The following is a 22,604-nucleotide window of genomic DNA, read 5'->3' as shown; positions in this document are numbered from 1 at the left end:
TTAGGCCCCATGTTTCCCAAGTTGCCATTAAAACACTCCTGGTTATTCAGCATCTACCGTACTATCACCTAGCAACTATCCCCTTTTCAGCTATCTGTCAAACCAAATAAGGAGTGTTAAAATAAAAATTTTTGTTGTGAAATCAAAAATGCATTACATTGGCTGCATTTTAATGACAAATTTCGTTAATACAATGAATATTTTCTACCAGTGTAGTTAGGTATTCTAAAATTATGTTTGCAAAAAAAAAATTATATTGGGTTAATATTAGTTTCAGTGCCAATCCCCTATGTTCCGATATTCGGAATCACAAAACGCACGAATTTTTATTTCCTATAATTAAGAAATTGAGATAATCCCAAACTTTAATACAATTGTCACTTGAGCTTCCCATTAAGGAGAACTATATCGTCAAAATATATGATTACGAGTATATGTTTTAGGCTTAAGGAGCCCTATTTCTTTAAGCTTAAAACACATGGAGGAACATGGGGGAATAAAAATAATATAAATTTATTCACACTTTCTCCAGAATCTTTATCCTCTACTTTCAAGATCCACAAGTTCTCTATCCCATCCTGTCATACTCTTCCCAATATTTGTCCAAACAGTTGGAAGTTTAATGGCTGTCTACTTGATGTGTTTTATCGTTACTGTCTATGTTTAACCACAGCAAAAAAACCACACAACTTCATATCTTTCAGTTTTTGTATAATTTCACCATGCAAAGCGTTTGCGTAACATTCATTACATCTTCTGGTGGTGGGGCCACAGCTAAAGCTTTTACTGCTGCTACATTCAAATTCTAATTCGAATTCCTAATACGTTTCAATTACGGTGCAACAAAACAACTACGAGGAATGAACGAAAAAGACTATCCTAAACTGGATGTTGTTGCTGTACATGGCACAAATTCTCATTACATTTCGCTCAACTGTTCATAGTGTCAGGCTCGTAACTTTCAAACATTGCCTTACTTCGCCCTTCTCAGCATCACTTTCATGTAATCCCATCTATTGCGCTCAATACATATGAAAATACTGTTGCATGTAGCAGAACTTTTATTTCATACCACATCCGTGGTGGCCATATATATCAGCCACATTGTGTGTGCGAGTATGCATGCGTGGCCTGGAGCTTGTGAGACACTCAATGCGTGTGAGAATTTGGCGAATGCTTGGTTGGCCTGACTAGCAAGCAATATGATTGGCATAGATGCCCTAAAAATAGCATAAACAAATATATGATGCATTCTATGACCATTTGGAGAAAAAATTATAGTAAATAAGGTCAATATATAACAAGTATATACGGCCGTAAAATCGGCCAGGTCGAAGCTTATGTACCCTCCACCATGGATTGCGTAGAAACTTCCACTGAAGACTGTCATCCACAATCGAATTAATTGGGTTGCGGCAACACTAGCCGATATCAAGATAGCTTAAAACTTCTTAACACCGTCTTCTAAATGGGAAGTTAGTCCATACGGTGTATATATTAAACACAAAAAGGTTATACGGCCGTAAGTTCGGCCAGGCCGAAGCTTATGTACCCTCCACCATGGATTGCGTAGAAACTTCCACTGAAGACTGTCATCTACAATCGAATTACTTAGGTTGCGGTAACACTTGCCGATGGCAAGGTATCTTAAAACTTCCTAACACCGTCTTCTAAATTGCAAGGTAGTCCATACGTGGTATATACTAAACTAAAAAAGGCCGATTAAAAACGTATATAATATACGTATATAATTAAGTTTAACAAAATTTTTTATAGAAATAAAATTTTGACAAAAGTTTCTATAGAAATAAAATTTTGACAACATTTTCTATAGAAGTAAAATATGGACAAAATTTTCTATAGAAATAAAATTTTGATAAAATTTTCTATAGAAATAAAATTTTGACAAAAGTTTCTATAGAAATAAAATTTTGACAAAATTTTCTATAGAAATAAAATTTTGGTAGATTATTTTTTCCTCGAGTGGCAACCATGATTATGAACCGATATGGACCAATTTTAGTGTGATTGGGGATCGTCTATATATAACTATAGACCGATTTGGACCAATTTTGGCATGGTTGTTAGAGGCCATATACTAACACCTTGTACAAAATTTCAGCCGGATCGGATGAATGTTGCTCCTCCAAAGGGCTCCGGAGGACAAATGGACCAATTCTTGCATGGATGTTAGAGACAATATACTAACACCATGTACCAAATTTCAGCCGGATCGGATGAAAATTGCTCCTCCAAAAGGCTCCGGAGGACAAATCTGGGGATCGGGTTACATGTGGGCTATATGTAATTATGGACCGATATGGACCAATTCTTGCATGGTTGTTAGAGACCATATACTAACACCATGTACCAAATTTCAACTGGATCGGATGAATTTTGTTCCTGCAAGAAGCTCCGGAGGTCAAATCTGTGGATCGATTTATATGGGGCTATATATAATTATGGACCTATATGGACCAATTTCTGTATGGTTGTTAGAGACCATGTACCAAATTTCAGCCGGATCAGATGAAATTTGCTTCTCTTAGAGGCACCGAAATCCAAATCGGGGAATCGATATGGATTTCGGTAATTATGGAGCGATGTGGACCAATTTTTGCACAGTTGTTAGAGACCATATACCAACACCATGTACCAAATTTCAGCCAGATCAAATGAAATTTGCTTTTCTTAGAGGCTCCGCAATCCAAATCTGGGTATCGGTTTATATGGGGGCTATATATAATTATAGACCGATGTGAACCAATTTTAGCATAGTTGTTAGAAACCATATACCAACATCATGTACCAAATTTCAGCAACATCGGATGAAATTTGCTTCTCTTTTAGGCTCCGCAAACCAAATCTGGGGATCGGTTTATATGGGGGCTATATAAGTTAACGACACATAAGGTTATTAATACCAAAAGAAAAAGCACTTTGTTTGCATTTTGAAATGCAAATACAGTAACTACAAGTGCAGTGACACAATAAAGGTTCACTAACTTGTAATTCGAACCCTTTTTTCGTTTCTTTCCGAATTCAATTCCACATTGTCAGTAAAATTTGAATTAATAATAAAATCAAGTCGATAACCCAAATTCATAGGAAAATGCAAACAAAGCCATTTGCAATATTTCATTTTTTTTGTATTGATACTGCAGAGTTCGATTTAACAAGAAATAAAGTAAAAAATTTAAAATTAATTAATAAGCATTTTGATTAATATTTGTAAGCCATAGTTTTAAGTAATGAACTGTAGCTAAGTGCACTTCATTTTTATTCACCCAATAAAGAACTAGTCCGGCGCTCGATGCGTCGTCAACTAAAGTAAAGATTTTTATTTTTATACCCTCCACCATAATAATAATAACTTTGTCATTCCGTTTGTAACACATCGAAATATTGCTCTAAGACCCCATAAAGTATATATATTCTGGGTCGTGGTGAAATTCTGAGTCGATCTGAGCATGTCCGTCCGTCCGTCCATCCGTCCGTCTGTTGAAATCACGCTAACTTCCGAACGAAACAAGCTATCGACTTGAAACTTGGCACAAGTAGTTGTTATTGATGTAGGTCGGATGGTATTGCAAATGGGCCATATCGGTCCACTTTTACGTATAGCCCCCATATAAACGGACCCCCAAATTTGGCTTGCGAGGCCTCTAACAGAAGCAAATTTCATCCGATCCGGCTGAAATTTGGTACATGATGTTAGTATATGGTCTCTAACAACCATGCAAAAATTGGTCCACATCGGTCCATAATTATATATAGCCCCCATATAAACCGATCCCCCGATTTGGCTGGCGGGGCCTCTAAGAGAAGCAAATTTTATCCGATCCGGCTGAAATTTGGTACATGGTGTAAGTATATTGTCTCTAACAACCATGCAAAACTTGGTCCACATCGGTCCATAATTATATATAGCCCCCATATAAACCGATCCCCCGATTTGGTTCGCGAGGCCTATAAGAGAAGCAAATTTCATCCGATCCGGCTGAAATTTGGTACATGGTGTTAGTATATGGTCTCTAACAACCATGCAAAAATTGGTCCACATCGGTCTATAATTATATATAGCCCCCATATAAACCGATCTCCAGATTTGGAGCCTCAAAGAGAAGCAAAATTCATCTGATTCAGTTGAAATTTGGTACGTGGTGTTAATATATGGCCTCAAAATCCCATGCAAAAATTGGTCGAAATCGGTCCATAATTATATATAGCCCCCATATAAACCGATCCCCAGATTTGACCTCCGGAGCTCCTTGGAAGAGCAAAATTCATCCGATTCGGTTGAAATTTGGTACGTGATGTTAGTATATGATATATAACAACCATGCAGGAATTGGTTCATATCAGTCCATAATTATATATAGCACCCATATAAACCGATCCCCAGATTTGACCTCCGGTGCCTTTTGGAGAAGCAAAATTCATCCGATATGGCTGAAATTTTGTACGTGGTGGTAGTATATGATATTTAACAACCATGGCAAAAGTGGTCCATATCAGTCCATAATCATATATAGCCCCCATATAAACCGATCCCGAGATTTGGTTTTGGAGCCTCTTGGAGGAGAAAATGTCATCTGAGTCAGTTGAAATTTGGTACATTGTGCTAGTATATAGCAGCTAACAACCATGCCTAACTAGGTCCATATCGGTCTATAGTTATATATAGCCCTCATATAAATCACACAAAAATTTGTCCATATCAATAATTGTATTCAGCCCCCATATAAGCGACCCCCATATTTCAATTCTGGCTCCCTACGTACCGTGCAAAAGTCCATATCGATTCGTAATTATTTGTAGACTAACCTACACATACCTTTTTTGTCTAATATATACCACGTATGGACTAACTCACAATTTAGAAAACGATTTAAGATACCACAACCCAAGTAATTCGATTGTGGATGACAGTCTTTCGTAGAAGTTTCTAAGCAATCCATGGTGGAGGGTACATAAGATTCGGCCTGGCCGAACTTACGGCCGTTTATATTTGTTTTGGTTGGGAAGTTGAAAGAGTCCAGGCGACTCTAAGAAATTATTTTTTTCTACTCAAGGACCCAACCATCATAACTTATATAATTATGGACCGATGTGGACCAACTTTTGCATGGTTGTTAGAGACCATATACCAACTCCATGTACCAAATTTCAGCCGGATCGGATGAAATATGATTCTCTTAGAGGCTCAGCACGCCAAATCTGAGGGTCCATTTAAATGGGGGCTACATGTAGAAGTGGTCCGATATGGCCCATTTGCAAATACCATCCGACCTACATAAATAACAACTATTTACTTGTGCCAAGGTTCAAGTCGATAGTTTGTTTTGTTCGGAAGCTAGCGTGATTTCAACAGACGGACGGACATGCTTAGATCGACTCAGAATTTCACCACGATCCAGAATATATATACTTTATGGGGTCTTAGAGCAATATTTCGATGTGTTTCAAATGGAATGACAAAGTTAATATACCCCCATCCTATGGTGGAGGGTATAAAAAAAATAGAATGTTCATGGATAGTATACCGATCGGCTTAGAATTAAATTATGAGTCGATGTTGCGATGTCCGTCCGTCTGCATATGTAATTTTGTGTGCAAAGTACATCTTGATTTTGGAAAAATTCGCTTCAGATTCTGATATAGCTGTCATATATATTTATCATCGATGTGATTATAATGGACGCATTTATAAACTGATCTTCTTCAAATTGCGTTAATCTGAATGTTTTGCAAGCCTCGCAGAACATGCAAAATATCAACCAAATCTGTTCAGATTTGGATATATCACCCATCCCATGGGATTTCCAATGGGCCATTTCGGACCATCTTTAGGTATACCTCCCCTAGCCGAGTCCGAACAGAGTTACGGTGAAACCACTTAGGGAAGCTTTGAAACACTCCAAAAATGTCGCTAGCATTACTTAGTGGGTTCCTCCAACATTGCCCAGGCAAAAATTCAAGCCATTTTAGGTTACAGATGAAGCAATGAACATCGTTTTTAAGCCAATCTTAGTTGACATGTGCTGAGTGCAATAGTGATCGGTCCTGTTGGAATATTTCTGGTCCATCTGTACAGTGATTAAACACTGCCTTTAGGACATTTTCAATTCTTGAACGGATAAAGTTATCAAAATTAATTAAATTGATCAAAATTCTGTATTTTTTTCGAAATTCAACATTGTGGAGTCTACAACTTTTAATCTAAAGCACAAAGGGACACAATTTTTATACCCTTCACCATAGGATGGGGGTATATTAACTTTATCATTCAGTTTGTAACACATCGAAATATTGCTCTAAGACCCTATAAAGTATATATATTCTGGGTCGGGGTGAAATTCTGAGTCGATCTGAGCTTGTCCGTCCGTCCGTCTGTTGAAATCACGCTAACTTCCGAACGAAACAAGCTATCGACTTGAAACTTGGCACAAGTAGTTGTTATTGATGTAGGTCGGATGGTATTGCAAATGGGCCATATCGGTCCACTTTTACATATAGCCCCCATATAAACGGACCCCCAAATTTGGCTTGCAGACCCTCTAAGAGAAGCAAATTTCATCCGATCCGGCTGAAATTTGGTACATGGTGTTTGTATATGGTATCTAACAACCGTGCAAAAATTGGTCCACATCGGTCCATAATTATATATAGCCCCCATATAAACCGATCCCCAGATTTGGCTTGCGGAGCCCCTAAGAGAAGAAAATTTCATCCGATCCGGCTGAAATTTGGTACATTGTGTTAGTATATGGTCTCTAACATCTATGAAAAAATTGGTCCACATCGGTCAATAATTATATATAGCCCCCATATAAACCGATTCCGAGATTTAGTTTTGGACCCTCTTGGTGGAGCAAATTTCATCCGAGAATATGGCCGTTAACAACCATGCCTAACTAGGTCCATATCGGTCTATAGTTATATATAGCTCTCAGATAAATCGATCCCAATCACACAAAAATTGGTTACGGTCGTATATACTTGTTTCTTTTAAAATGCGTTGACGTAAATAAGGATCCGCACTAAAACGTACCTTGTAGGTCCATAGTACTGACCCCACTTAGTGAAAATTTTGCAAAATATAAATTGTAGGGCCCATATCTCGCGAACTGAATGATATATTTGCACACGCATGTGTTCTTTTTGTAGCCTTTTAGAAGCTGTTTCCAACAAAGAAATCATCGAAATCGAAATCATAATTGTGGATTTAGCAGCTAACTCAAAATTTCATGCACCCGAGGGGACCAACTTTCAACGCCTACAGGTCAGCCAGTGGACCAACTAGGGACCCACAAAGTTGCGAACATAGACGAAAATACCTCAGCATTCACTAAAAAAAAGATTTGGAACCACGGTGGATCACCCGTTACGGCGGACCACGCTATTACCATCGGCGGCGTTTGAGTTCTGGTAGCCAAAACAAGGTGTAAATTTTCAGCTGATTTCTTTGGCACACAGAAAAAAAGTCGTAAAACTGATGCTAAAATGAACTAATATTTATTGCAAACATTTTGATTTGTTTTAGTTCATTTTTAAAATTTTTTAAGAAATTCTACCCAGCCCAACGATATTTCCTTTATTCCAAGTATGTCTCAAGCATTTTATGAACTAAATGGCAGTAAAATTTCAATAACATACAAATTAGGTCAATTCTAACTAAAACAGAAGAAGTTTTTCGTACACTTCTCAAATATAGTAAGAATGAACTACAGTGTGGTTAAAATGGGAATGACGTGGCGCTTAAGATTTTTTCTTTATTTTTAGTTCATTTTTCCTTTCCGAAGAATGTGAATTTCTAACCTTTTTCGTGCAAACTCCTTGGATCATAGATAGCAGTCTACATTTTTTTGTGTATTTTTGGGCTCTGAGTTCTTGCATTTTTGTGGATTAAAATTGCTATCCATTCCGTTTGTAGCAAATTTTAATATCGACATCCCACCTTTTCCTGTTCGTTCGTCCCTTTTGTCATGGAATTCATCATATATAAAATTATAATTGTATGGATGTTTGTATCCTGAGCGTATATTTATCTACATGCAGTTCAAAGTGTTGCATGCGACCACAATCAGAAGCCTTAGTAATGTTGCAAATTAACATGCGAGTCAAGCACCAAATGTATTTAGAAGCTACTTTCTCTACGATCCTTGCATTTTGTCCAAAGCCACCCATTTTGTTACACATTCATACTTCTGAGAAAAACCCACCAACAAAATGTACACCCCGCATTTACATAGAAAAATAGACAATATCTACTCATCTATTTGATTCTAAATGTTCCATATACAAGCAAAATTTTCCAAAAGTTGATTAAGGATATGCGTACAATTAACAGAACAGCATATGGTGAAACAATTGACCATCGAAGGTATTGGGAACTCTAAGTGATGACACATATTGGTCTTGAACCTTATACCCAAAAATAAATTCTAGGTGGATTTATTTCTGTCCGTCCGTTGTGCACAATTTTAAACGATCTTCAATGAATTTTGCGTACACACAAAACAATTTTTATGATTGAATCACAAAATTAATGGGTCCAATTAATTTATTTAATTGAATTGTCTTCAACCACGAAAATGATAGTATCAATCACATGTTTAATTGGATCTAAGTATGCCCGTCTGTCGGTCTGTTGAAATCACGCTAACTTCAGAAGGAAACAAGCTATCGACTTGAAACTTGGCACAAGTAGTTGTTATTGATGTAGGTCAGATGGTATTGTAAATGGGCCATATCGGTTTACTTTTACGTATAGCACCCATATAAACGGACTCCCAGATTTGGCTTGCGGAGCCTCAGAGAGAAGAAAATTTCATCGGATCTGGCTGAAATTTGGTACATAGTGTTGGTATATGGTTCTTCCTAATAACCATGCAAAAATTGGTTCACATCGGTCCATAATTATATATAGCCCCCATATACACCGATCCCCAGATTTGGTTACGGAGCCTCTAAGAGAAGAAAATTTCATCCGATCCGGTTGAAATTTGGTACGTGGTGTTAGTATATGGTCTCTAACAACCGTGTAAAAATTGGTCCACATCGGTTCATAATTATATATAGCCCCCATGTAAACCGATCCTCAGATTTGGATTGCGCAGCCTCAAAGAGAATCAAATTTCATCCGATCTGGTTGAAATTTGGTACGTGGTGTTAGTATATGGTCTCTAACAACCATGCTAGAATTGGTCCATATCAGTCCATAATTATAGCCCCTCATATAAAACGATGCCAAGATTTGACCTCCGGAGCCTCTTGGAGGAACAAAATTCGCCCTATCCGGTTGAAATTTAGTACGTGGTGAAATTTGGTACATTGCGCTAGTATATGACCGCTAATAACCATGCCAACCTTGGTCCATATCGGTCTATAGTTATATATAGCCGATCCCCAAAAATAATCTACCAAAATTTTATTTCTATAGGAAATTTTGTCAAAATTGTTTTTTGTATAGGAAATTTTGTAAAAATTTTATTTCTATGGAAATTTTTTTCACACTGAATTATATACGTATTTAATCGGCCTTTTTTGGTTTAATGTATACCCCGTATGGACCAATTTACTATTAAGAAGACGATGTTAAGAAGTTTTAAGATAATTTGTCAAATCTGGGGATCGGTTTATATGGGGGCTATATATAATTATGGACCGATGTGGACCAATTTTTGCATGGTTGTTAGAGACCATATACTAACTCGATGTACCGAATTTCAGCTGGATCGGATGTAACTTGCTTCTCTTAGAGGCTCCGCAAGCCAAATCTGAGCGTTGGTTTATATGCGGGCTTTACGTAAAAGTCGCCCGATATGGCGCACCTACACTACTTGTGCCAAGTTTCAAGTCGATAGCTTGTTTCGTTCGGAAGATAGCGTGATTTCAACAGACGGACGGACAGACATGCTTAGATCGACTCAGAATTTCACCACGACCCAGAATATATATACTTTATGGGGTCGTAGAGCAATATTTCTATATGTTGCAAACGGAATGACAAAGTTAATATACCTCACATCCTATGGTGGAGGGTATAACAAGTATATACGGCCGTAAGTTCGGCCAGGCCGAATCTTATGTACCCTCCACCATGGATTGCGTAGAAATTTCTACTAAAGACTGTAATCCAAATCGAATTACTTGGGTGGTGGTAATAACTGCCGATGGCAAAGTATCTTAAAACTGCGTAGCATCGTCTTCTTATTTGGTAGTTAATCCATACGGGGTATATATTAGGCAAAAACGGCATATTAAAAACCTATATAATTCAGTTCTTTACCGCTACGAATTTTCAAGGTAAAAGGGAGGCAGAAGTGAAGTATGGGGATCGATTTATATGGGGGCTATATACAATTATGAACCTATATGGTCCAATTTTTGTGTGATTTTTACCAACTGTTAGCTAGATTAAATGAAATTTGCTTACCAGAGAAAAAATTGAGAGATCTAATTTGATTCGATTAGATATAAGCAGATCCAAAAAATGGTAAGATCTAATCATATCTACTTACTATGGAATTAGATCTGATCAGATCTCAATATTGGCCTAGATCTAATGTCTTAGATATAATCATATCTATCCTTACATATAGTTGGATCTTATGTTAGATCTCGTCACATATGGAATTATATATAATTATATCTTATTCTGTCTCATCATATCTGGGTAAATCTACTTAGATCTAAAGAGGCCAATTTTGAGATCTAATCATATCTAATTAGATCCACCAATTTTTACACGGGTGTTCAGGAAGAAGTGAAATCTAGGGATCGGTTCATCTGGGGTTTATATATAACTATGGACCGATATGAACCAATTTTGGCATAACTATAAGTAACCATATACTAACACAGTGTATTAAATTTCAACCGAATTTGACCAAGAAATTTGTTCTTCCGAGATAAAATCTATATATAACCATAGACCCATATGGACCAATTTTTGCATGTTTGTTAGAGATCGTATACTAATTAAAAGTAGAACATTTTCTACCAAAATCGGAAGAAATTTACTCCTCCAAATGGCTCCGGAGGTTATATCTGGGGATCGGCTTATATGGGGGCTATATAGAATTGTGGACCGATATGGATAAATTTTTGCACGGTTATTAGTGACCATATACTTACACAACGTAGAAAATGTCAACCGAATCCGATGAAATTTGCTTCTCCAAGAGGCTGCGAAAGCCAAATCTAGGGTTTATATGGGGGCCATATATAATTTTGGACCGATAAATATGGAACAATTTTGTTGTTACAGACCATATTCTACTATAATGTACAACATTTTAAACGAATCGGACGAAATTTGCTCTTCCAAGGGGCTCGGTAGATCAAATCTGGGGATCGGTAATTATATATAGCCTCCATTTAAACCGATCCTCAGATTTGATCTCCGGTTATGGACCAATTTTTGTATGGGTATTAGTAGTCATATACTAACACCACGTACAAATTTCAACTAGATCTGATGAAACTTGCTCCTTCTAGAGCATCCGCATTCGAAACCTAGGGGTCGATTTATATGGGGGCTATACGTAAACGTAGTCCTATATCGATGGCCTCATTCCAGAGTACCCTAAATCGACTTAGCATGTTTTGATGGAGTTCGCTGTTTTTTATTCGGATTGATGTGAATTGCGTCCTGACAAAATTTGTAATTTATTGGACACTTCTATCAAAAGTTATGGTTAATATTGTACTTAGCCTGTCATTAAAGTTTTAAAAATGTCCAATCCAAAAAGGGCAAAAAGTTTTGTTCTGTCTAAAGTGATCTAAGTCATTTTTAGCCATATTTTGAGTTAGTACATACTACAAAAAATTAATAAAAAAAAAATTTTAAGACCGAAAATAAAGGAATTTCTATCTTATACGGGTTTTGAGAAATTTCAAAAAACAAAACTTTGAACTTGTTTCCTGTAAAATTCACTTTTTAGACTTAGTGCACTTTGGAATGGAGACATCGATATGGCCCATTTGCAATACCATCTGGCCCGTTGACAATACCATCAATAACAAATACTTGTGCCAAATTTCAAGTCGATAGCTTATTTCGTTGGAAAGTTAGCGTGATTTCCACAGACGGACGGACAGCCGTACAGACGGACAGACATAGCTAGGTTGACCCTGAATTTCACCACGACCCGGAATAAATATACTTTATAGGGTCTTAGACCAATATTTCGATGTGCTACAAACGGAATGGCAAAGTTAATATACCCCCCATTCTATGGTGGAGGGTATAATTAATTGAATCAATTAATTTCGTGATTGGGTCTACAAATATGTATGGAATATATAAAGGGGGTGACTATGGCAAATCTGTCCCGAACAAAAGTCCACGCTTATTGCTTGATTTGATTACTATAAATTTACTTACGACCGTATTCTCTTATTGAATAATCAATTTGATCGTTTACAATTCACAAATCATTGGCTGTATTTACCACTTGTTCGTTTTCTCCACTATGATTATTTGCATATCTAACACTTTGTGAATAGTCAAATTAGTTTTCGTTTGGTGGTGTGCATTCACATAGAAATGTTTTTCATTCACTTTTCAAAATTGTTGTCTGCAGTAATTAAATTGTAATAATTGTGTTGTTCGTTTGGTTGCTACTTCTGTTTCACAATGTTCTTTTTTTTTTTTTTGTTCAACTTATTCCTTTTTGTGGAACAAAAATAAAAAATTGTTTTGATACCAACTAACACTATACGCTGTTACATTGTTATCCAACGTTAAGAATTTTATAGCATATATAGCAGGCGCCATTTGGTGGTTTTGTAAAATGCAAACATATGTTGAAAGGCAGGAAATGGAAACTATCTCAATTCCTATAGTGATATATTTGTCTTAACCAAAACAAACAAGGTTACGATTGAAACCAATAAGTAAGGAAAGTCTTAAGTCGGACGGGGCCGACTATATTATACCCTGCACCACTTTGTAGATCTACATTTTCGATACCATATCACATCCGTTGAATGTCCCAAATGCATACATTCAAATATCACTCGATCAGGACAGAATTTGATAGACTTCTACAAAATCTACAGACTCAATTTAAGTCGGCTAGTGCACTAAGGTGGAACATACACTGTTCCACAGTGTGGCGCAGGGTATAAATAAATATGGGAAACAATTAAATTTAAATCAATTTTAAGGAAACTTTGCGAAAGTTTATTTATGATTTATCGCTCGATATATATATATGTGTTAGCAGTTTAGGAAAATTAGAGTAATTTTTATAACTTTTCGACTAAGAAGTGGCGATTTTACAAGGAAAATGTTGGTATTTTGACCATTTTTATCGAAATCAGAAAAACATATATATGGGAGCTATATCTAAATCTGAACCGATTTCAACCAAATTTGGCACGCATAGCTACAATGCTAATTCTACTCACTGTGCAAAATTTCATTGGCGTCTGTGGTCATATGAGTGTAAATCGGTCGAAAGCTATATATGGGAGCTATATCTAAATCTGAACCGATTTCAACCAAATTTGGTACAAACAGTTGAAATATTAATTCTACTTTCTGTGCAAAATTTCAAGTAAATCGGAGTAAAAGATTCGCCACTGTAGTCATATGAGTAAAAATCGGTCTAACGTTATATATGGGAGCTATATCTAAATCTTAACCGATTTCAATAAAATTTGGCACGCGTAGCTACAATGCTAATTCTACTCCCTGTACAAAATTTCAATTAAATCGGAGTAAAAGATTGGCCACTGTGGTCATATGAGTGTAAATCGGGCGAAAGATATATATGGGTGCTATATCTAAATCTGAACCGATTTCAATAAAATTTGGCACACTTGACTATAGTACTAATTGTTCTTCTTGTGCAAAATTTTAAGCATATTAGGGTAAAACTCTGGTTTTCGGGGCTATATAAGTCCATATCGGGCGAAAGATATATATGGGAGCTATATCTAAATCTGAACCGATTGCAACAAAATTTGGCACGTATAGGTACAATGCTATTCTACTACCTGTGCAAAATTTCAATTAAATCGAAGTAAAAGATTGGCCACTGTGGTCATATGAGTGTAAATCGGGCGAACGATATATATGGGAGCTATATCTAAATCTAAAGGTAGCAGTCTACTTGGAGAAGAAATGAGACATCACATGAGCCACAAGTTGCCACAATATCGCAATAACAAAATATTATTGTAGAATTGATCACTCCAGACAACCAAATGGGGGAAAAATGAAACAGAAACCAAGAAACGAATTAGGATTTTTTGGATAATTTATGATTTATTTTTCTTGAGCTGTTAGTCTTACCGCAGCGGTGGTTGATGAACAATTAGCGCATAAAAAAACTCTTATATCGGAAGTAACGATTTCAGTACAACTGTCAAAATTCGATAATTATTTAGTACGAGCGACGATAACTAATATTTGTCATTAAACTTGGTTTTTATTGAGATTTTGGTATTAAATTTTAGGGATTCAAATTTTGGGCAATTATTGAAAATGTTTAACTGACATAGTTTTGTACTGTTTGACATAAACAATGCCGCCCGCCTTGCAGCGCCGCTGCAATGAAGCCGAAATGACAATCGTACATCGCCCTTTACTTCCAATCACTACTTATTTCTATAATGGAATTCTATGTAAATATTTCAGGTGTTGAAAAATTGTGAGATAGTTCAAGTTTATAGTTTTAAATTCAAGTTAATGTAAAAAGGAAATCTGTCTTACGTTCTAGGAATTCAAAATGTAAATTCAGCAAATATATCTAATTTATACTAAATATAATGAAGTTCAATTTATGTTAGTTTACATTTGAGTTCTTTGTACTTTACAGAGAGTGCGGATTATTAATTTCTTCTTTCTTCGTATTGTGTTTGTTTCTGTGCGTTATTAATTTATTTAGAAAAGAGACCGTATATAGCCCACCCAAAAACAGTGTTTTGAGCGGTTGGGAGCCCAGGACGACAAAGGATTCCTTCACTGATGATTTTCGCGTAGAGGTCGACACCAAAGATTATATCGACTGGACTTGGTTTAAAGAATTCATTATCAGCCAAAACAATATTATGAAATTTATCCTTCAAGGACTCAGGTATAGGCTCGCTTGGGCTGGACATGGATATTCGGTTGTTCATTTTGAGGATTGATTGGATTTGGACATTTTCATCATGGACGGACATCAAAGTTAATGGGCAAATAGTTTCGTCATCAAGCTGGAGGGTAGTGAGATTGAGATTATCAACAGCCTTTGAAGATATGCAGCTTGCCCGAGCCCCTGTATCCAACAGGCATCGAACAACTCTTTTTCCTTTCTTTGTAAGAATTTTAACAAGAATAGTTGGCAGTAATGTGATTGCATCTTGTTTTAGGATGGCAGATAGAGAAGTACTTTCTGCTGGTGTCGATTTTAAAGAGGGGGATTTTGAAGGTGGTTTTTTATTATCTTCATTTTTTGCTTTAAAGGCTGCTCTAGATGTTGAGGGCCTAGGGCTATTGGAGTTTTGTGTGGGGGTTTTAGACCGAGTTCGGGGATGAGAGTGGAGAAGGGTGTGATGCTTCTTATGACAAATCCTACACCCGGTTCTGGTAAAACATGCACCTTCGGAATGAGTGTGCGCTAGACAATTCACACAGTACCCATACTTTTTAACTATTCGCGCTCGTTGATTGATATTTAGGTCCTTAAACCGTGGGCATCGGCGTAGGCCATGTGGCAATCTGCATATCCGACAAGTGAATAACTTTCTCTCATTCATTTTGCGAGCATTTGTCTTCTTTTCTCTTTTATTGGGCATGGTTAACTATAAAATTGATTAATTTAGTACAGGATTGGACGTAGGTGTAGTATAAATTTCCGAGAAGTTGAAAATGCAAGACAGCTAATCACTTTCGGTAGGTAGGATAACCAATTTTACAATTGGTCTTGTGATTACTCCTCTTTCAGTTTTAATATCGGCGACCCGTACCCTTCTGTCGGTGCCCTCATATATCTTTGATACTCTACCAAGACGCCACGAATTGGGAGGAGTATTTTCCTCTCTCACTACCACTAACATATCTTCCTTTAAATTATCAGTTGGTCTTTTCCATTTATTTCGTTTATGGAGCTCTTTTAGATACTCATCTTTCCAACGAGTGCAGAAATGCTGATGAATCGCTTTAACCCTTTGCCATCGATTAACCAATGACATAGGGGCTTCCCGAATATTGGGTTCGATTGGAGCTAAAACTGGAGAACCTATGAGGAAGTGTCCCGGAGTAAGTGCATTAAAATCGGAAGGCTCTTGAGACATAGGCGACAGAGGACGAGAGTTGAGGCAAGCTTCGATTCTGGATAGCAATGTCTGAAACTCTTCGAAAGTATATTTTGAGTTTCCTGCAACTTTTCGGAAATGTAGTTTGAAGCTTTTTACTCCAGCTTCCCAGAGGCCCCCCATATGGGGTGCCCCAGGCGGAATAAAATGCCAGGATATATTTTGGTGCGCAAAACCAGAAGTTACAGCATTTTTGGAAGATTGGATGAACTCTCGAGCCAGTATTTTTGAGGCACCCACAAACGTGGTGCCGTTATCTGAATGGATATGCAAAGGGCACCCTCGACGTGATATGAATCTATCAAATGCTGCTAAAAAGGACGAAGTGGAAAGATCTGACGTCGCTTCGAGGTGTATCGCTTTTGTTGCGAAGCAAACGAATACACACACATAACCTTTGGTTATGATGCATCCTCTGCCCGCATAGTTCTTTATGTCAAATGGCCCTGCGAAATCAAGGCCAGTATGTGAAAATGGACGTGAGAAGTCTGCTCTTTCAGGAGGGAGAGCAGCCATAAGTTGAGACTGACATCTACGTTTATATAAAATACATGGTTTGCACTTGTTTATTGTGGATTTTATTAAATTCTTCACCTTTGGTATCCAGAACTGAACTCTAATCAGTCTAAGGACTAATTGGTTACCACCGTGAAGCGAAATTTCATGAATGAAACGGACTAAAAGACGGGAGAACTGGCAATTGTAAGGTAATATAACCGGATGTCTTTCATTGTAAGTTAAAGATGGGGATGCGGCCAACCTCCCACAAATTCGCAATACCCCTTCGGAATCACAAAATGGATTGAGGTTCAATAAAGGACTGGACTTAAGGATTGGTCTCTTCAAGGATAAGGACGAGTATTCGTTAGGAAAGTATGCCTTTTGACTAGTCGTAATTAATTTAGTTTGTGCCATGGAAATTTCGGAAGATGATAAAACGGTTGAACTAGTGCGGAAATTAGAGCGATACTTCGGATGTGTACTATAGTAGAATCTATATATATACGCAATTACTCTCAGTGCCCTGGAGAATGAAGAAAACCTATTAAGGATATCTTCGAATTTTTCGAAAAAGGCGAAGTTGACTTTTATAGATTTACGTTCTATTTGTAGGTCCTCCGACGAATAGTCCGTAGTAATGGGCCATGAATTCATGGGGGCTCTAAGCCAGATTGGCCCCTGCCACCATAGATTAGTATCTAAGAGATCAATAGGATAAACACCCCTACTCGCCAAATCTGCAGGGTTGCATTCGGAGCTGACATGTCCCCAATTGCAGGGGTTGGTAATCTCTACAATTTTCGATACTCTATTAGCCACGAATGTGGCCCAAAAACATGGGGGTTTAGATAACCACGACAGTACTATTGTTGAATCTGTCCAACAATATACAGAATAACACGCAATGCCCAGTTGTGGAATTATGCTATCTATCATTTCTGCTAATAAGGTAGCACCACATAATTCCAAACGAGGAATGGAAAGAGTTTTTATTGGCGCCACCCTAGTTTTGGATGAAACGAGAGTTGTCGAAATACCTCTGTCAGTCTCGATGCGGACGTAAAGAACTCCGGCGTATGCCTTCTCAGAGGCGTCACAAAAGCCATGAAATTGAATATTACAATTAGGAACATACTGAAACCATCGAGGAATTCTTAGCGAATTGATTGCCATATATTTCTCACGAAATAATTTCCATTGAGAAAGAATTGCAGGAGGAATGACCTCGTCCCACTCTGTCTTCTCTATCCAAATTTTCTGCATTATTATTTTCGCAATTATAATACACGGCGATAACCAACCAGCTGGGTCAAAAAGTTTCGAAATTTGAGATAAAACCTCTCTTTTGGAAAATGAATTCGTCTCTGGGAATGGTTGTGTAGAGAAGTAAAAGCAATCAGACATCGCATTCCAACGAATGCCTAATGTTTTCGCTGTGCTGCGGTCATTAAATCGTAAAAAATCGTCGCACAACAGATCTTCAGATGGAATGTCAGCTATGACTTCTTTGGAGTTCGAAGTCCATTTCCGCATTTGGAAACCTGCTGAACCCAGAGCCCGCACCAATTGATTTCGCGCCTCAATTGCCTCAGCAATTGAATGCGCTCCCACTAACGCATCGTCCACATACATGGACTTCCGTAGAATATCGCTCGCCAAAGGATATACCGATTGTACATCGTCAGCCAATCGTAAAAGCGTCCGTATCGCCAAATATGGAGCGCAATTTATACCAAATGTCACCGTTTTCAACTCGTAATCCTGGATGGGCAAATTAGGGTCTTTCCGGAAAAGGATTTTCTGAAATCGGGAATGGTCAGGATCTACCAAAATTTGTCGATACATCTTTGAAATGTCACCATTAAATACAAACTGGTAGAACCTCCATTTCAAAATCACTACTGTCAAATCGTTTTGAAGTACAGGCCCAGTGTACAAAACGTCATTAAGACTTGTACCGTTGGATGTGGCCGAGGAGGCGTTAAACACGACTCTTACTTTTGTAGTCGTGCTCTCAGGCTTAATCACAGCGTGATGTGGGAGATAATATAATGACCCGTTTGAAACTGAGGAATTGGGTATTGAAACCCTACGCATATGATTTAATAGGAGGTATTCCTCAAGGACATTGTCATATTCTGACTTCAATGCTGGAGTTCGAAGCAGACGAGCTTCATTCCTATAGAATTGGGCCAAGGAGTTATTTCTGGATTCCCCAAGATTGACTATATTTGGAATGTTCTCCCTAAATGGGAGAGAAACTATATAACGGCCATTCTCGTCACGTTTTGTTGTTCGGAGGTATAATTCCTCACAAAATTCGTCCTCTGGGGATAAGAGCCTTTTTCTTGGAAGTTCCTCCACCTCCCAAAAACGAGAAATCTCTTTGTCTAAAGAGATTTCGTTGAAATAGGAAACAACAGTAGATGACTTGATATCGGATTGGATGGGTCCCATAAGGATCCATCCAAATATTGTCTCTTGGGCCAACAATGTGCCACAGACGTGATTCTGGATACCAGACAACATAATAAGAGGAAGGATGTCTGCACCGATGAGTATATCGATTTTGGAACTCTTGAAGAAGTGTGGATCGGCCAGTGGTATATCTGGAAGCGTCGGAAGGGAATCGGGATCTATAGCCTTTGATGGTAGGCTTCCCGAAAGGTGCGGTACTACCAAAGCCGTTGTAGAAACTTCTGCGCCATTACTAATAGTAGAACGCAAAGTAATGTTGCATTCCTTTTGAACTGACGCAGATAGCGTATTGTTCAGGCCTGAAATATTTGCATTGGTACGTTTAGATGGAAGTTTGATTAAATTAAAAAGCTTCTCTGCTATGAATGTGCCTTCAGACCCCGAATCAACTAAAGCTCTCGCCTTGTAGGCAATTCCATTATGAATTATATTAACAAGAGCTGTACCCAGCAGGACACCTCTACATTGGGATGAAAAACAGGACAGAACATTGCTACCTGGAGAATTCGTGGACTGTGAGGAATACGATATAGATGCAGATGTAGAGGTATTCGCCGTCTGGTCCTGCCCTGAATTCGGTGTGGATAAAGTATTCGTACTGGTCTCCTCTTTATGAAGAAGTGTGTTGTGCTTTTTCTTACACTTAAAGCAAGAAAACTTGCTTGTGCAATTTCTAGCTGAGTGGACTCTCGAAAAGCAATTTATGCATAGGTTGCTTTTCTTTATCTCAGTGTATCTCTGAGTGGGTGACATCTGTAAAAATTTCGGACATTTACGGATAGTATGGGCCTCTTTCGGGCATAAGTGACACTTAGGCTCAGTAACCTTTGTCTGGAAAGCGCAAATGTTACTCGAACCTTTTTTAGTCATAGGCCTGTGTATATTCTTTTGGTCCGGTTTGAGAGTAGAAGCATTAACATTTGCTGTTTTCCTGATTTCGGACACGGACTCAAGCGTTCTGTGTCTGTCCGTCAGGAAAGCGTCCAAATTAGTCCACCTAGGAATGGTTGATTTATTTGAAAGGGTCTGCTCCCATGATGTGAGAGTTAAATTTGGGAGGCAATTGGAACATACGAACACAAATATGGCATCCCAAGTCTCGACATTTACCTCATACAGCTTTAACAAGCTGATGCAAGAGTTGATATCTCTTTGCAATGTTTTGAGAGCCGCTGGTGTTTCATTTGGAATGGGGGAAAGACTGAACAACTTCTTAAGCTGAATGTTTATTAAGACCCTCCTGTTTTCGTAACGGGAACAAAGATTTGTCCAGGCTACGTGAAAATTGTCATCTGTCAAGGGAACTTTGCTCACTATGTCATGAGCTTCTCCTTTTGTTTTCTGTCTCAAGTGGAAAAGTTTTTCCACTGAGCTAAGCCTCGGATTCTTCATGCACACTGCATTAAATATATCTCGAAAGGTGGGCCAAAGCGAGTAGTCCCCACTGAATATGGGTATCTCGCATGGAGGTAGCTTGAATCCGAAACTAGGCAAGGCGTCCGATTTTGGGACTGGAGTAGTAGAAGCGGAGAGTTCATCTATAAGCTCCCGTAGTCGCGTATTGCAGCGGCAATAAGTGACGTAAGCGCTGGTGTATTTATGCCTCACAGTGTCGCGTTCCGAGCATTCCCCAGAATCATCCTTCGAATCTCCCTTGGCGTTATCTTCGCCCTCATTAGCCTGTTTCTCCTCTTCAATATCAGCCAAACACAGCTCATAAGCATATTTAAGCCTTTCCCATATAGAGGTGAGTTCCTCCTTGTGCACTTCGAGTGAGTGGACAGAAGACATAGGAAAGTCCTTTCCATTCAAACTTGCCTCGAAGACCACAAGGTTATCGGCAACCCGAATGAATCGATCCAGTGACATGTTGAATGAACAAAGACAAGTCGTGGGGTAAAAATGGGACCCGAGACCTAAGGATAAATCCCTTACCAAGAGAAGTTCCCAAAATCGTAATCGTGAGGAGAAACTAGAGGTAAACTAATATATATGTCCCTTTCGAAAATCTCGAAAATAAACGGATCAAAAATGATACAGATTTAAGTTTTCCAAGCAGCTTTCTACTAGTGAGACTCTCTTTTGTATCAACTAATCGACAGGATACCAGTAGTATGGTAAATGCTGTCCTTAGCTCGAAGGAAATTATATCGAGTAGAAATTTATAAAGTATATTTTTTATATACTGTATATAATAAATAGTATACTTCGCATAAAGTAGAAGTTTTCCGGTCAATGAGAAGAAATCAATGCCCACATAACCGAACGTAATCGCCAAAAGTATACAAAAGAATTCCTCTAAAGAAATGTATATAAAGTATATTTTTTATATACTTTATGTAGTAAATAGTATATATAGAAAAGCGGAAATCTTCCGGTCAATTAAAAAAAATAAAAATACAACCGAACGTAATCGCCAAAAATATACAAAAGAATTTCTCTAAAGACGGAAGAAAATCATTAAAAATATCTGGACCAATCAAACATAGTACGACAGTGTCAGGTAAACACTGATTTCATAAAGATGCAGTTTCAACGAAATTCACACTGAACCGATTAAAAAGTCCCGACAAATTAAAAACCACTTCAATGTAGGATTCACTTGAAAAAAAATATATATCTCCGTTCATAGATTAAAATTCTCAACCCACACCGCAACTAGATATTTTTCGTAAATTTATTTACATTGAATGTATAGATAAAAAATAAAAAATCAATCCAAACTAAAAATGTTGATGTCAAAATCAACAGGTTTGGAAAAAGTGTGTTGGGATGCAGAAGACTTTCAATAGAAAGTATACGAAAAGAAAGTAGGCAGTCAGCTGGAAAGGTCGTTGAACTTTGCTGATATTTCGTTCCTATTGAAACAAATAAAGAAACAATATGGAATTTGGAACAAAACAAATATATTTATATGTGTGATGGTTTCTACCGTCAGAGAGGAGAAATATGCCGCTAATATGCGAGGGGAAAACAAGGACAGATATAGGTGAGTAAGATGGTGATATATAGCTAGGGATTCCAAACTATGAATTGTTTATATCAATTGGCGACATTCGGGTAACCTCTTGAAATGTACGTAAAAGTTGTTCCTGAAAATCAATTGTAAACAAATTTCCAAACCTATTTCCAAAAACAATTTATCGTGAAGAATACAATCATCTTAATGCTATAGTCCGATATGTGGAAATTGAACATGAGAACGTACTTCTCTGGAATTCATGAATCCTCTAAATATTATCTCACCAAGAAGAAAATATTGGCAGTAAATAGTCAGAATTGACAGCCCTACTAAATAGGATTCTTAA

At 37.7% G+C, this 22,604-nt stretch overlaps 1 protein-coding gene across 1 annotated transcript; it reads right to left on the bottom strand.

Annotated features, from left to right (window-relative positions):
- Positions 1-15,882: 15,882 nt before the first annotated feature.
- LOC142225019 (uncharacterized) lies at positions 15,883-21,165 on the bottom strand. The gene has a single exon (XM_075294796.1). It carries the CDS (start codon positions 21,163-21,165, stop codon positions 15,883-15,885), a length of 5,283 nt encoding a protein of 1,760 aa, XP_075150911.1.
- Positions 21,166-22,604: the final 1,439 nt, after the last annotated feature.

The sequence above is a fragment of the Haematobia irritans genome, chromosome 1, assembly GCF_050003625.1.
Source record: "Haematobia irritans isolate KBUSLIRL chromosome 1, ASM5000362v1, whole genome shotgun sequence".
Taxonomy (NCBI): Eukaryota; Metazoa; Arthropoda; class Insecta; order Diptera; family Muscidae; genus Haematobia; species Haematobia irritans.
Note: the sequence above shows the minus strand (reverse complement) of the source record. Positions and strands in the feature narration are given on the sequence as shown.